The sequence below is a fragment of the Rhamphochromis sp. 'chilingali' genome (assembly GCF_963969265.1).
Source record: "Rhamphochromis sp. 'chilingali' genome assembly, chromosome: 11".
Taxonomy (NCBI): Eukaryota; Metazoa; Chordata; class Actinopteri; order Cichliformes; family Cichlidae; genus Rhamphochromis; species Rhamphochromis sp. 'chilingali'.
Genome location: NC_137938.1, coordinates 36700947 through 36718020, shown reverse-complemented (window position 1 = coordinate 36718020; position 17074 = coordinate 36700947). Strand labels below are relative to the sequence as shown.

Here is a 17074-nt window from a genome sequence, read left to right as displayed (position 1 = left end):
TAATCACCCCTCCAGCTTGTTCAGATACTGCCCTTTTTAACCACCCACGCCACCCAAATCAACCTTAATCACAATCCGGGTTATTTCTGTGAGTGAATAATCCTTGTCTTTGGGTTCTCACTGCTGCATATCCTGAAGTTTTTCACTGAAAGGAAGTGTTTTTCTCAACAGTGGGATGAGTGCAGACACAGATTTGTTTAAAAAAAGCAATCCTCTGTCTCTTCTCTTGAGGGTTGTTATCAATCATGCTGCAGGACAGATGCCTGGAGAGTTGGCTGGGGCACCAAACAGTTAACTGCACAGGGACTGGTTAGAAATTTGCTACGAGCTTTATTCTGATTGGTGTACAAGGCTCTGCATTGGAATCCTGTTAAACAGAATAGCAGGGAAAGAGAGCGTGTGTGTGTGTGTGTGTGTGTGTGTGTGTGTGTGTGTGTGTGTGTGTGTGTGTGTGTGTGTGTGTGCGCGCATGTGAGAGAGAAAGAGAGCGAGAGTTGGCATGGCAACACAGTTACTCTTGAAGCACACCACAGAAACAAACAAGGATTCAGCTCTGTGGAAATATGTGTGCAAAATCATACGCTGGATGTATGCAGAGCTGATGGCACAGAGCATTTTGTTAGACATACACCTCGTTCTTTGCACTCGAAACAGATTAAATACGTGCGTGTGTCCTCCGATTACAAGTGTAGTGAAGCAGGCATCTGCAGATGTAGCAGCCATAAACATAAAAATAAAGCAAGGAAGAGATTTCAGAGGGATTGGAAAACATCTCTCCTCGTGCTTCAGGAGTCGCTGGCGCCTCCGGCTCGCGAAATAGATGCAGATCCTTTTTGAAGGGAAAAGCTCAAAGAGGCTGGTGTAACATTGTCTGAATGATACTGGTTAATTCCTTGATTTTAAGTCCTAGCGGGAGGGGGAGGGGGAATTTATTGCTCCTACTCTGGGTACAGTGTGGTCAGAATGAGGTTTTTACTTTTTGATTGCAAACGTTTTTCACCTGGCTGGAATGGTAATGAGGATGACAGTCTGAAAACCAATTATAAAGAAGGAGATTAATTATGATATTTGCATGCAGTTATGAGAACCCATTCCACATCCTTGTTTGGTCTGAGAAGAGATCGGCACATTTGAAGCACAACTTGGCGAGATTAAGACGAGGGTTTAAATGGCTCTTTGTTTGCATCTCGAGATGAAGGCTGCGGAGTGTAATTATGCATCAAAGACTCTTAACTGGAATTTATTATGATGAGAAACTTTTATTGCATCTCTAAATGATTAAATAAAAGAAATGCATCAAGGGAGACCTATTATGCATATCTTCAGGTCCATATTTTTATTTGTGTGTTCTACCAGGGTAGCTTTGCAATTAAGAAACAAACATTATTAACGATGTGATCCTCGTTCACCTTAGTGCAGCCCCATTTTCGCTCCTCTTTCCTTACAGCTACCTCTCCTTTTCCTTCTGATTGGCTGTTCCTGCAAAACAAAAGGTGGGTGAATACTGTCAAAGCTGTCAGACGTTGTCATATTTTGGATATCTGCTTTCTTTGACATCTTAACAAACAAAGATTAGAAAAGACAATGCAACTCTGAATAGCAGACCGTATAGGAAAGATGGACATAGCCTCCTGGTTCTCAGTTATTGGTTAGCAAAGTTCTTTGTGAAGCCTCAATCTGAGTGTTTTGAGGTCGCTGTCAGAGTTTGGACGCGACGAATGAGCCGTGGATCAGACTGAGAGAAAGAAAGTGAGAGACACTGCAGTTTAATAGGCTAGCAACTTGTCACAGCGTGCGACTGAAATTTACGACGACGAGAGCCGTTTCCCCACAGACCTATAAAACCAGAATAATAGGTAAACAGAGGAAAAGAGCTTCACTGGCTTCTTTCGGAGCTGGAAGCTACGCCCGTGTTTGAGATGCAGCCCAGCAAACATGGCTCAAACCCCGATGTCATGTCCCTGGTCATCTGAACTGTAAGACAGACGGGTGTTGATGTTGTTTCGAGCTAAACTACAGGTTTAGTGTTTATCAGATTATGAGAATGAAAGAATGAAATTAAAATGTGGTTACTCAGTGGTAAAACAGACATTCATCTGACAGCTTCTCCACATAGAAAAAGTAGTATTACTACTGTAGGCATTGGCCTGTTTTTACAATATAGGCTGAAATTTGAAGGAATTTACATTCTTTCTCATTTATATTGTGCTAAACGTAGCACATCACAAACGCTGTAGCTCTGCTCCTTGTGCCCGTGCTATGCACCCTGTGATGGGAGTCCAGTTAGCTCAGTAGAATGAGAAATAACCTTTGTGGAATATACTTTTCTTTCTTGCAGCAAAGTCTAACAAAGACCTCCAGGCCATATTCAATGTGTATGTTTAGCTCATAAGAAAGCTTTGGTCTGACTTTTGTTTTCAAAGTGTTTTTCAACCACAACTAGACGTCGACAAAAGACCACCAGCTTACAGTTATTCAACATCGCAGTGTGAGCTGGGAGACTAATATACTCAAGAACTCCCACTGTCTACACTCCCGGCCTCATAGCGGGCAATTGTAAGGTAGTCTGGCACGAGTCGGGCTGTACGAAGATGTGGAACAAAAATGTAAATTTCACGGGGTAAACTTTTTTCTTCTGATTTATAATAGTGCAACAACATATATATATATATAATTCCATATTTATATATTTGCTTTACAGTTAAATGCTTTTCCTGGATACTAAGGATGTCACAGCACAGGTCCACTTAATAGCATCCACCATTTTGATTCAGGCATGAAGCAAAGGACTTCTGGCAGCAGTCACCTTCAGCCGCCAGCACAACCAGCTGCTCCTTATACACACATGGAAATGTCTGTTGTGGTGCTTCTTATGTGTAGTTGTTATTTAGAATCAGATGGCACTGAGAGAGGACGTCCTGTTGTAAAACCTTTACAGACTAACGAGTGTTTATAAGCAGAACGACAACATTTTACTGGTAAATCTGCAACAGTGTGGATTTACTTCAGTTCAGACGCTTTAGCGATGGTAGATCTGCAGAAACTAAATTCAAATGTGGACATTTTTGTCCAGGAGCAGGTGTAAATGATTATTTTAGCTGTTTGGCTCTATGCACTCCCGGTCATTGAGGGCTATTCTGCAGCCAGAGTCTGTACAATGGGATTAATAGGAAGTGAAATGGCTCTTGTAGATCGGCTCTGGCTGAGCTTTTGGCTCACAGGGATTACTTGCACATTCACTGACCTCATTATTTAAAACTTTGTCCATCTTTAATGTGAGCATCGAGCGGTGTAACAGTACACCCGTATGTGGCAGAAAATCAGAAAAAGCAGAGTAGTTCCACCTCTGACGTTTGACTTAGCAAACAGGTGACAATTTGGGCGGGGAGTATGGAACGATGTCCTCAACTTGTTCAACATCATAAAATATTTATGAAGCTCTACACTTAATCCCAGCCTGTCTTTTAAATGGATGAATATACCCCGTGGTAGCAGAACGGCTTGTTTCTCTGGCTATTCTGGCGACAGCATCAGACTATTTACAGCCTTCTGAGATGTGCGCACACATGCACACACAGGATCGCGCGCAGACACGCGCTCTCCACACATGCTGTTGCCATGGATATATCAAAGCCGAGACTGCAAACTTTGATCAATTATTAACAGTGATGAGTGAGACGGTGGAGATGCAGAGAAATGGCGGTGAAACAAGGTGCTTCCCTCACTTCCGTTTTTGATTTTAATTGGCAGCCGTGACACAATTTTCCATCCGCTGTGGCATAACTCGTATCCTTCAGTGGTCCTCGTGCATGTCCGTTGGCACACGAGCCTGAAGTGTGGTGCCAGACGCAATTATGAGGAACTAAGGAGATGTAGCTCTGCATGCTTTGAGATTCAATATTCAGGCGGTCCCCCAAGCCTGATCATATCCCCTATTCACACTTTTGATATTATTCAATCTGGAGTGTAATTAGATGGCATATTATGACGACCAAGTGTGTTTTCTCATTCTTCCTAGCTCAGGGAAACTTCAGTTTCTTTCAAAGCTTCTCGCCAGCTGGGTATGACTGATTGGAGAGACTACATGGGCATGTTAACATGACACCGATATTGGCTGCAGGAATTTCAGCACCAAGGACAGCAGCTGAAGTGCCTATCTTTTGTGGGGTATGTGAGTGTGTGTGTGTAGTTTTATGTACACACACAGTAGCATTAATCTGGGTGTGTGACAGAGAATGTGAATGTGACCATGAATGGCATTGGGGGCCTTCATTGCTGCTGCTCTCATGAGCCAAGGAGGAACAGAAATGAAAGTAGAAATGGTGACGACCCCAGGGGGCTGTAGCAGACAGACCTCCAAGAATAGCAGAGATTCCTCAGCCTTTATTGCAAACCTGCCAACACCCCTGCTTGCCTCTGTTTTTTTATAAGGAGGCCATGTGCTTGCTGATTATGTTACCAAAGGCTTTGTTTGTAAGGTGAATGACTGAAACATTCAACAACTGGAACAGATTTTTTTCTTGCAAGTACATCCAACTTCTGCCACTTACCTTTAAAACCTGTTAATATTACATGTGGAAACAGCACAAAACGAACAGAGACTGTGTATAGAAGATATATGTTGCCACTGTGGAAAGCTTAGTTATCAGGAAATGGTAGCAAACTTGGTTAGCATGTATAGAGACACTACTGGTACATGACACAAAGAGAAGTATCTGACAGTTAAGGCTGAATAACATGCAAAAAAGAGAAAAAAGAAAGAAAGCACACAGCTAGTCGCTACAGCTACCTGCGTCACCACGCACCTGTCGGTCAAAGCCGTCGTGCCTTAAGTAAACATTTAAACAACAAAGAAATCCCCCCATGTTAATCTAATTAAGGGAGAAATTAGCTAGTGTCCAATAGGGATGGGTACCGGTATCCGGTGCCATGATGGTCCAAGAACCCGAAGAGGAGAGTCCTGGCCCCTAGCCCTGCCAGTGTAGCAGAAATGATGATGATGATGATGCAGCAGCAGCCGTTCTTCTCTGCGTGAGGAGCTTAATGTTGTTCGTGTGTAATTTACGTTGAGTAGGCTAACCACGTTATTACATTAATGCATGTAAGGTGAACTAGCAAACATCATCATAGCTACATGCGGCTGTCTTCTTGTTTGATGGCAGATACTCCCTTCACCCTGGCCAAAAAGGCTAAAATGACCAAAGAAAAAGTGGAAAACAGTTAAACATGAGAGGTTTTTGGACAAAGTTTGTGTTTTTTCCATTGTTTAAGCACTGCTTCCAGCCAAGAATCATACCATATATACCCCATAGCTGCAGAAAAGGCTAACATTGTTATCTTTTTACAAAAACCAGCTGAACACGAGAGGTTTTTGGACAAAGTGTGTGTTCTCCATTCTTTAAGCACTGGCACCGTTTCAAAAGTACCGGTTTGGCACCGGTATTGGATAAAACCTAAACGATACACATCCCTAGTGTCCAATGTTTTTCTATATTTCTCTTGTAAAGTTTGACACCAAGTGGCCTTTGGAGGAACTGCAGTTCCTCTAACAAATTAATTTTGTCGTATTAGAATCAGAAAACCAGTGGAGTTGCCTCGTGCAGCAACTCCACCAGTTGAATTTTGATGGTTCAGGTGTTAATTTTTGATTTATAAGTGACCACCTAATGAATCTGCAACGCTATAACAGCAGTTTCTCTCGTAGCTTCTATCTATCTCCCCTCACTCGTGATTAAAAACATCTCCAAGATTGGTCAACATGCTCAATTGGTGGCTTCAGCCATCTTTTATATGCAGTGTGTGGTTTTAAAACAAAAAGCTTCTGTATGATGGGTTTGGCACTGGTTTACCATGAATTGATGTTTGAACTTTTCCATATCATTTTCATCTCTGCACAGTGTTCCCATTATACTATCAAAGGTTTCATTTCTTGCTTTCATAGAAAAATGGCATGATTGAAAAGTACAGCTATGTAGTCTGGTGCTATTTCACAATTGTGTTCAAAAATACACCCTTTCATTATACACCTATTACTGCCTGCTAACCATTTCCTGTTATGTTATTCAAAGTGAAAAGAACATGGAATAAGTAACTGTTCAAAGCAAAATAACTGAATCACCTTCTTAGAAAACTTCCGTCTAAGCTGGTTTTTGTGTGCGTGCCTCCATCTGCTTTTATTATAATGATTAAGGGTTTTAATAGCAAAATTAACTCGATCAGCCTGTTCAGGGATCTTACAAACACTCTGTTACGATTTAAAGGGCTTCTGTTTAATATTGGTTGCTCAAGGCATTTTAAAATGTTTTTTTTAATTTGTTTTCTATTATTTGTAATTGTCTTTCACAACATCAGTATTACTGTTTTTTTTTTTATTTCAAATCAAACATGCTAAATTGTATATATACAGAAAATAATTGCAGGTTTCCCATTGTTATTACCACTGTCATCAATGCCACAGTCACACTAAAAGAAACAGTGGCTGGAGACTGCGGTGCGATCACAGTTATTGCAACTACGTACTTGCAATTTGGTTGCCTTTGAAATGGTTACTTTGAAAAGGGGGACCAGGTCTGTAAGCACTCATAGTCAGCTGGTGTCTTCAGAGCGACTGTGGTGCGTCAAAACGGCGATAAAACAGCATTCGGATGGAGTCAGTCTGCTACCAGGCTGATCAGGATGTGATAGAGACTGGGGTCAAGCTGGTAATTACGAGCAGCCTGTTTGTAATAATACGGAGATTAAATGATAAATCAGCAAATAGGTTATGATGTGTTGGCATCACATTAAACAGAAGTTCACATTAACTACTTATAACTACAACAAGTTGTTGCTGCAGGACAGCGGTTTATCTATGAAATGACACAGCTGCTTAGCAAAACACATTTTCTAGTACCAGAATACCAGTTGAGTATTGCAAAGAAATGTGCACTCATCACTACTCATCAGTGCAGACTGACTCCGATTGATTGCAACGTGTTGGCAATCTGTCTGCATTTCTAAATGATATAAATAGACAGCAGGTATTTCCAAAGTTTTGCAGATCTGTGATTGCAGTCACTGTGAAACGTGGCTCGAACACTGGGCAACAATTTAGCTGTTGCTAGATGAGAAAAAATTTCAATGCAATAACTAGTCAGCTACCATTTTGTTTCTCGTTTTGTTTTCTAGTTGTGAGGAGGTTGCGTTCCTGTTTTTCCTCAAGTGTAACCAAATCATTATATCCTGGCTAGCTAGCCTAGTGTGCTTTGTGAACATTTCTAAGCTCCAAAGCCTGACAGCATGCCAAACTTACGGATGCACTATTTGGATCTGCTGTCAGTGACACCAGGCTGATCCATGTAGTTCACTTACACGTTGTTCTGTATTTTTTTACTCAACCACAAACTGTGTTTAAGTGAGCTGACATGACTGGAAAGCAAAGCTTTCCCTCGCTCACTCGCTCTCACTCCCACAGTGTAACTCTGGAAGTTTTTATGTCTCATCAGTATATTAATATTATTTCACTTGCTCTATGCAAAGAGGTGCACACACAGCGAGACTGAGAGCAGAGGAAGAAGAAACTGGCATGTGAGTAAAACTCAGTAAAGTGCAGCAAAGACTTGTCATTAGGTCATTAATGTTTTTTGTAAATGTTTATTTTTATCTGTCTTGGGTCTGTTGGGTTTTTTTGGGGGGGGGTTTAAGTCTTTGATTTTTTTGTCCAATTTATTTTATAAAGTTAATAAAAGTATTCCTCAGAATACTAGTAGCCTCAGTGAAGCTATATGCAGTCTACTTCCTGTAGCCACAGTGAAGCTACTCATGCACTGTGTAAGAATGGGAGCATCTGATCTGAGAGGCCTGTCTTTATCATTCTTTGATGTCATACTGGTTCTGATGGTCCATGACCTTTACTCATGCAAAGCCATGTTATGTTTAAAAAATACAGATTCTTTTCTTCGGCTCTAACCTAAAGGAAATATGTTTTTGATCCCCAGCGACTGGGTTTTTGCGCTGGTTTGTCATGAATTGAAACAGCTTGAGTCTTTTCTCGTCTTGCTGCCCAGTGTTTCAATTTTGCTTCTGTTCAAGCAAAGATTTAATTTCCTGCGCGCACAGAAACAGTGAATGATTGAAAGCTTCAACTATGTCTGATGCCATTTTGCAATTGTGTTCCAGACTAGACCCCTTCATTTCATACCAGTGCGGCCTGTTAGCCACATCATATTAAGATGAAGGTGGAAAGTGCGAGGAATATCTAACTGCTGCTGGGTAAAACTGAATTTGTTTTTTGATAAACACCAGTGTCAGGTTTAATGATGGTGCCGTTTCACAGAAAATGAAAGCCTGTTTTATTGTAAATTTACTCGTTATCTGTAATAATTAGGCTTTCTACCTGAGAAGTAGTTTTTGACTAATGTGTGCCGAATGTTTGTTCATTTTCTTTGCACACATTCAGCTGCAATCATTAGAAGTATTTTAAAGTAAAGCTCTGCATGCAAGCCTGTTAGTGTAACTACATATATACAGTATAGAGAGAGCGTTAGCAAAACCCTGACTAAGCAAGTTGTCTCAGTGTGAATTCTTAAAGAACGTCCACGAGGTCAGAAACTGCACTTTTAATTCTTCATATATTAGGCAGCAACTTATTTGCGAAATTGATGGAAACAAGCCGTTATTAAACGTGTAATGTGCTGTGGTAAGGACAGATTGATGAAATAACTCAAAGATAATTAGCGTGGGCGGTGAATTACTGCTCAGAATGAAGTTAAAACACTGTAACACAAGAAAACTAACAAGCTTCTCCTCAGCATGTAGCCAGCCCACAGCCACAGTGACAGAGAACACAAACAACCTTCGGGAAAGACACTGTTTAACAAGCTGAAGGCGTCAATCTTCTTCATATGAAGATAAGGCAACAGTTATTTTTATGAGGAGCTGAGAACCATGTGGTTTGTATCCAGCTGATTTCACCCAGTGAGCTGAAGTGATCTGTGAAATGAGCAGGTATGGTGATTGATGGGAAAGAAGACCTGCAGCCTGTCTGCGTTGCATTGCACAGGCTTGGCTGTTTCTGTTCAGTTCAGTTTTAGTTATGCACTCAAAGTGAGGTCAGTGCCTTACATGACCGTGAGAAACCCGACGATTCCCTTTGAGCAAGCACTTACCCTAAATAACACAAATGTTGTGAAGCTGTTTACCACGTCAATATTAATTGTGTTAACCCACCAAATAATGATAGACTGAGGGAGCAATTTCACACTCATTCATTCGCCTGAAAACTTTAATCACTGAAATGATTCGGCTTTGGTCAATATTGTCATGAAGTAACAGAATTTCTGCAAAGATAAACGGCAAAATCCAGCTTAATTCAGAGGTCTTACAAATCCACTCAAACAGGATCCACAGTGGGAGTTTGCACTGCTTTCTACTCCCAGCCCGTCCATCTTTTGGAATTGTGTTTTTCATGGAGGGCTAAAAATAAACACATCAGTTTGTTTGTCAATAATTAAAAATATCAATTTGATTTAAAAACATAAGCAGTTGTTTTGCTATTATTAATTATTCTGTGCTTCTGTCAACACCACCCATCAGAGTCAAGGGGCGGGGCCTAATCAAACACTGACCTAATCAAAAACATTGATTTGTTCCGGGCTCGCAGTGGGTATTTCTCAGAGTTTGTATTGCACACTTGTTAGTTCCTATTGGACCAGTACACTCAGGAGTCCAGACATCCGAGGACAGGAGGATGCAGCGTACTCAACGACATCAGCTCAGCTTCATTGTTTACTTTACTGCGTTTTATGATTAATGTTTACGATGAAAGTAGCACATAAGAGACCTAATTACCTGTGTTCTTTCCAAACACACACACGTTTTAAAAAGCCCTCTGGCAAGATGCTCAGCTATAAAAGGGCCGTTAATGTGAAATTATTTTAAAAGGTCATAAACACTGGACTCATTTGGATGAGGTAAAGAAGTGTACACCGGCAGATTAAATTCAATATTACTGATTATTCAAGCGACAGTTCAGCAGTCGCTATGCATCTATACACTCACTGCTCATCAAAGAAAAAAACACACAGAGCTAATAATTCAAGTAGACTTCTATAACTTATAATAGGCAGCTGGTGTTTAGAATACAGTTGGATAAATATTAAAAATGAATGATTTGATCATCTCTGGAACAGGCCTGACATTACTCTTCAGGAACATCATCAATATGCAAGTCCAGATGTTTCTGCTCTTGGTGAAAATGCTCAGTTTCCTCTCTGTTTTAAAATATTTTTAATGTTGGTTTTATTGGAAAATAAGGTGTCATAAACAAGTTTAACACATCTGAACATCATGAAATAAAGACAAGCAAATGATTCTGTTGAAAATAGAATACAACACTCCAGTGGTGCATCATGGTTCACTAAAACGATCCAGTTATGAAGCTTACCTTTAATCTGAAAATGAACAAACCATCACCGGTTAGATATCATCTCTGTGATTTATATCCTGTGTTTACCCCCGAGTGAGAGGTGAGGGGTTTTGAAAACAGTGTTCTGGGAGCAGGCTGTTCTCAGCAAGCATCATGAGCTCCGATTGGCCGATCAGCTGATCGCTGAGATGAGCTGGCTGTTAGCCTAATGGGACCTGACATGTCACAAAATGTTGGAGAATTTTTGTAAATATGCTCTATCTCAGCAAATCAACGAGATAGTTGAAATTTATAGCACTATGTTCTCACCTTAAAACTCCTAAAAGTGTATTTATTGTAGGATTTCAACGTTTTACTTGCAGTTTGGTGCTTTGCTCCCGCCACTGCTGCTTGTGATGTAGTTTGAAATGCATTCTTGGATACCTGGCTGCCACAAGTCCACACCACCCCCAACCATGAGTCTGTTATCTGGGTAACCAGTCAGATGTTAAGGTGTGTTGATAAGCTGCAGTGACAGTTTAAATTATTTCATGGCACAATAAAGCACAGGAACCATGAAATAATGCAGTGTTTCCCAACCTTTTGGAGCCACGGCACACATTTCACTTTAGAATCACACGTCACGCCACCAAACACAAATGTCACAAAAAGCATAATTTCTCCCCGCGCCCAGTTATATACCTTTTTTGTCTTTCTTCCGACCACTGCTCACGCTGGGCCTTCATCTGGGTCGGAATTTTCTCCAGGTCAGATTAACTACTTTTCAAATATTTATCTATTACTATTACACGCTGCGTTGTCTCACTTGCAGCATGACCATGTAATTTCTTCTTCGTCTTCTGTCTTACTGGCAGTTGGCAACCCATTTAATTAGAGCAGGTAGTTATACTGCCCTCTAGTGGAAGAGAATGTAATTGCTCTGCCCGTTATTCACACTGGTTGCTTAGTGTACCAATCAGGTGAAACGTGATTATCTCCATGGCACACTTGATCATTTCTCATGGCACACCTATGTGCGCCAAAAATCAGTCTCCTCGTGGACTCCTCATGGTTAAGTGTCGGACTTTGCAACAGAAAAAAAGTAGCCACTTTTCAGTATTTATAACTACTTTAATTGTATTATTTTCTAACATGCTCATTCTGTTTTTGTAGGGGTGTAGTTGCTCTGATTGACAGGTGGTTGCCTTCTTGGTTTTATCTCAGCTAACTCGAGTCACTAAACTGGACCTCTAAATTTCTTTCATGTTGTCAGAACGTTTTTAATCCAAGTAACTGACAAATATTCTGACCTTATTTACAGTTATTTGTACTAACAACTCATCCAAGAAATGAATTCTTCAGTTTGGTGAGCAAAACTCTTGTATTATGTTCTGTCTGTCCCATGGAGCCTTTTGGACTCTCTATACTAACCAAAAGTTTGGGCACTCTGCCTTCAAATATGGTGACTTCTGGCTCCAGAAAGTAAGATAATGGTAGTCTAAGGAGCTTGGAAGGAAAAGGTCCTACTACGATGACCTGGATGACTGAGAACCTTCACACATATAAGATAATGGTATCATAAAGCTAAAACCAAGGCATCGAAATGGGCGTTGATAGATCTTATGGTTCCATGGTGACTATGTTTATATAGTGCCTTTGATCAATCCTACAGGACACAAACAGAAACGTGCGGCGCTCCTAGTCGAGGAGTCGTGACAGAGGCAGTGATCTCGGCTGTCTAGGGTGGGCAGTGACCGTCATGATGGCATTTTTAAATGTCTTTGTGTGGTCTTTGCGGTTGAAGTTCCCCCTTTGATTAGGATCAATCCAGGAAATCATACAGCAACATTTACGTCAGAAGTCTGGCTGTCAGAGCTGCTTAATGGGGCTCTGATTGAATTATTTAATTGCATGTAAACGTAACCACTGTAATTCCACCCAATCTAAAGTTAATGGAAAACACATCAATCAACAAGAAGCCCGGCCATTTCACATTCCTGAGTCTCGACTGGTGATTACCACTTCAGAAAAATCACAGGGCTGCCTCAACGAGACAATTCAGCCATCGAGACAAACGCCCCAATTAGGATCTTTATTGGTTGTTGCCATCACCATCTGCAATTCGATTGCTTGTGACACTCATCTAGAGTGTATTTTTTTTAGCCATGCATGTGTGTGTTTGTATTTGAAAGCCATATCTCTTCTTCCATGCCGAATCATTAGATGTGTCAGGCCCGTTTAACTGTGACTCTGATGAGCAGTGTGGTGCAGACGTCTGTAATGTGGCTGACAGAGTGGTGATGGATCATTCAGCCACACTTTCGCCACCTAGACACGCTGTAAATGACTTTATTGGAGGTTTGTAATGGCTCGTGATGGCTGCCGTTGTGATCGTTGTGCTCGCTTTTCTTTGTTTCTGCCTGTTTTTCTTGTTTTTTTTAATGTCCTGATCTGTCAGCGGCGCGGCGCGTGTTGATGAGACACGGCGATGCGGGCTGTATGGATGCTGTGAAACTCTGCAGATAATGCATTTTTCTTTCTTACTGCAGCTCATCTTTTCTCTTCAAATTTGCATCTGCTTGTTTACTGCTCTGTGCTACTTTGGTGCCATTTTCTTCTACTTTGTCGTGACCCTTTCTTGTGCTGCTCTTTCCATTTCCCTGACTTGTCCTTTTCTTTCTCCTACTTGTCTTTTCAACGCACATTTGCATTGGCCTTTTTGTGACTCCACTGCCTCGATGTCATTTCCCTTTACTTTATCTGCTCTCTTCTGTTCTCTTACTCTATTTAGAGACGCCTCCATCTCCCAGTCTCCACTGCTTATTTGTTTCTTTTTTTTCCTCTCGCTCCTCTTTTTTTTCATCTGTCTCCTTCAGTCTTATCGCCTCAGTTTTTTTCTGCATCACCTTCTGTCTCGACTTAATTAATTTCTGTGTCGATCCATTTAAAGCTCACTCTGTCGTTTTTGTCCTTCCAGTGCGACCCAGGAGAAGCTACAAAGTTGCTGTATGACCTTCTGTACACCGAGCCTATCAAGATCGTCCTGATGCCTGGCTGCAGTGGCGTCTCCACGTTAGTGGCTGAAGCAGCTCGCATGTGGAACCTCATAGTGGTGAGTGTCTTCCTTCGCGCTGTTCCTGTTTTACTCCAGATGTTTACATTTTTCAGACAAACGTGAGGCTTAACCTGAAAATCTCTTCACATAATAACAGCCAAAGTAGAATTTGCCCATATTTACTTTTGTGATGTGCACATAACGTCCAAATATGTGTCCATTATTATTTATATCCCTTTACTCCATAAGAGTCTGAATATTATTAAAATATATAATATTTGATATATTGTTAAAATCTTGTTAACAAGCGGTCACACAGGCCTAGCAGCAGGATAATAAGGCACTGAGTGGCTGGTTGGTTGTAGACAGTCACATGGTGAATTAGTGGTAAACAGTAGGGGTGCAACGATACACAAAATTCACGGTTCGGTTCGGTTCGATACTTTGGTGTCACGGTTCGATATTTTTTCGATACAAAAAAATGTTCATGCATTTTTAATTTGTCATTTATTAAAATTATAAATATATATTTTAACTCAAAAGTACAGTTTTTAAATTTAACCCTAACCCTTGTGCGTGTTTTTTATTTTGACAGCGAATACGCACCTGCGGACCACTTATGTGCAGCCCTGGTTATTTAGCTCGTCATATTGCAGCCACAGAAATTCTTTTGTCCATGAAACCATAAAGCTGCACTTTCTTTTTGCCTTATAGTCTGATTTGTCATAACTTCTCCGTTTTGTGGTAAGCTTTTCTTTGGCTGTCACTTCTTCACCCTGACCTGTCTTATTTGGCTCAGCAGAACTGAAATGCTTTTACACGCTCACTCACATAAGCTCAGCGATTCTCTGCGCGATCAACCTCTCACATGTGTAAGCTGCGGGAGATTTCACTTGTCATGTTTGCATAGTAAGCTAACGATTAATAAGACGATGTCAGAGGAATTGGTGCACAAATTATCATCACTCACAGATCAGTGCTGTCGCTCTCTATACACAGTTCGCACGATTGCAAAGTGAAAGCAAAAAAACGAGCGCAAATTCAAACGCGATTTCAATATGTCACATATTGACAGTGGCTCACCGATGCCAATGACATAATTACCCAGCTACATTTCCGAAAGAATGCAAAAGCATTGACATATATTTTTCCTACAATAGCCCAACGGGCAGGGAAGAGAAAGATTTTGGTAGCCCGACTGAAAAAAATCGCTAGCTCCAGGACGTCGGGCTAGCGATATTGCGAGCCCTGTATCTGATTGAGGAATCACTCATCTTTGGAAAAGAGAGTTTATTACAGAGAAATGGCTCTTTCCAAAATAAAAGCTATACTATCCGCTTCTTCTGGGCTATATTCTCAGCAGCATAAGGAGAATCATGTGCTAACAGCTGTCTAAATGACTCGGCTAAAGTTAGTAGCATGCTTGTTGTTTTTGTCTTTGCACTAGGATGATGTAAATGTGCAGTCATATTCGTTGTGTTCCCACTAGTGCTTTCAGGTTAATCTCGTTGAAATGACCTTAACGCCACAACACGGCAAATCTCCGTTAACGAGCTACCGCCGATCGCTCCGTGCATGGGGCTAGACGGCCAACACGTTAACGAGCTAACTGCGCTAACACACTAGTTCACACCAATGTAATTGAGCATTGCATGGCACATCCAACATACTGTTTTACTTTAGTCCATGACTCGCTTACCTTCAGGGTCATACGTCACATGAAAACCAAAATAATTCCAAACGCCAGATCTGAATGAGGGTCAATTTGCCTGTTGCAAGTAGAGCTTAACTTCTGTCTCGCTAGCTTGCCCTGCGCTCTTCCTTCTGACTATGCTGTCTGTGTTGAGCGCTCAGTGGATCTGCGCTCGACAGTGCAGCCTAGGCGGAGTAGTCGAACACAGATTCACTGAGTGCTCAACACAGACAGCATCGTCAGAAGGAAAATTGATAAAATAAATTACAAATGTTGTATTGTTCGATACATATGCGTACCGAACCGAAAGCACTGTATCGAACGGTTCAATATCGATACGAATATCGTTGCACCCCTAGTAAACAGGTATATGCTGCTGTGCTGTGGTCACTGGCAGGTTGCCACGGTTGCCCACAGTTTGCAAGGAAGATGCTGACTTGTCTGCAAAAACTTGCCAAGTATTCACTGAGCAGCAGTGAAACTTTGGAGTGGATGCAAACCTGAAACTGAAACTGTTCACCTTTAAAGTAAAGTTGCATTTTTGTGTTTATTGCAGAGGTCTCGGTTTCCAACTTGCATGAAACTTTTTCATGTTTCACAACTGCTCAGCAATTAGTTCGGGAGAGCTTGTAGACAAATCGGCTTGTTCTACCAATGATGGGCGACCTTAGCAACCTGCTAGCAACCTAGGCAGGTTTTCAATGTAGCACTCTTTTGTTTTTTTACATCTGATTTCACCTAGCAACAGTAGGCAACTACCAACAACTATAACTGTCAAGGTTAAAATATAGACAGCATTTGGTTGCCACTCTTCTTATTTGACTTTAAAGAGAGTTGCCAGGTGGTTGCAGAGCGGCCTCTGAGTGGCTGAGGCCTGACATCTGTCTCTAACTGTCTGCTGACTTCTGTCCATAAAACAAAACCTTTTCTTTATTTCCTGGATATCGTTCTGTGTTTTTGTTACTTTGCTGCCTACAAAATGGATTTTTTCTCCACCATTTTCCCCTCAGGAGTGCTGGTGTCATCCAACTAGTGCTTCCATTTTGGAAGCTTGTTATGTGTTTTACAGTCATGAAACTGAGTTGTTATTGGACTTTTAAAACTGCAGTCGTTTATGAATGTAGCCAATCATTTTCCCTTTCCAGTGGCAGTTAGTGTGGGTAGTTTGGTTGGATTTCAGCCAAGCTATTCCCTAGTTTTACGCAGCAGGCGCCTACACTATAATTAGTAGCGGGAGAAACACAAAACTGTTTTGAATAATAGTAAAAAGTTTTATAGTAATTAAAGTGCTTCATCGTATCCCTTCATCGGGCAGGGATAGCTCAGTAGGTAAAGTGGTCGCCCCATGATCGGAAGGTCGGCGGTTCGAATCCACTTAACGGCTACCCTGAGGTACCCCTGAGCAAGGTACCGTCCCTACACACTGCTCCCCGGGCGCCTGCTTAGTGGGCTGCCCACTGCTTCACTGAGTGAATGGGTCAAATGCAGAGAAAAACAAGTAATTTCCCCATGGGGATCAATAAAGTATCCATTATTATTATTATTATTATTATTATTTTTCAGTGTCAGCAAAGTGGGTGAAAATAGTATAAGTAGTTAAACTAAGGCCATTTGGAGCAATATGTAAGGAGTGAGAACACCAGCGTCATAGAACCTAAAGGTCTGGATTTATGACATAAAGCATGTTCTAATGCGATATCCCAGATTATAAGACTTTTTGAGTCATGTTTTAGTTTTGTGTTGTAGCCACAAGTACACGATGTTATACCTTTCAAACTTGACTGAAATTGAAAATTTTCCTGGTGATTGTTGTGATTGTTGTCTGTAAGTCTGAGGCTGTGTTCTACATACGCTGCTCACAAAGGTTTCAGGGTTTTCACCTTACAGTATGACGTGCCTCGGGGCTATACAAAGAAAACTGAATCAAAAACATCAAAGAAAC

The 17074-nt window shown here is 41.2% G+C and overlaps 1 protein-coding gene across 4 annotated transcripts in view; it reads left to right on the top strand.

The window, feature by feature from the left end:
• gabbr1a (gamma-aminobutyric acid (GABA) B receptor, 1a) overlaps nt 1–17074 on the top strand; it is a 141341-nt gene that overhangs the window by 47618 nt on the left and 76649 nt on the right. For all 4 annotated transcript variants that reach the window (XR_013973533.1, XM_080897364.1, XM_080897362.1 and 1 more), the window contains one exon: nt 13362–13496. Coding sequence is in view for 3 of the 4 variants with exons in the window: in XM_080897364.1 (XP_080753490.1) it covers nt 13362–13496 (135 nt within the window). In the remaining variant the exon portion in view is untranslated. The remainder of the gene's footprint in view (nt 1–13361; nt 13497–17074) is intronic.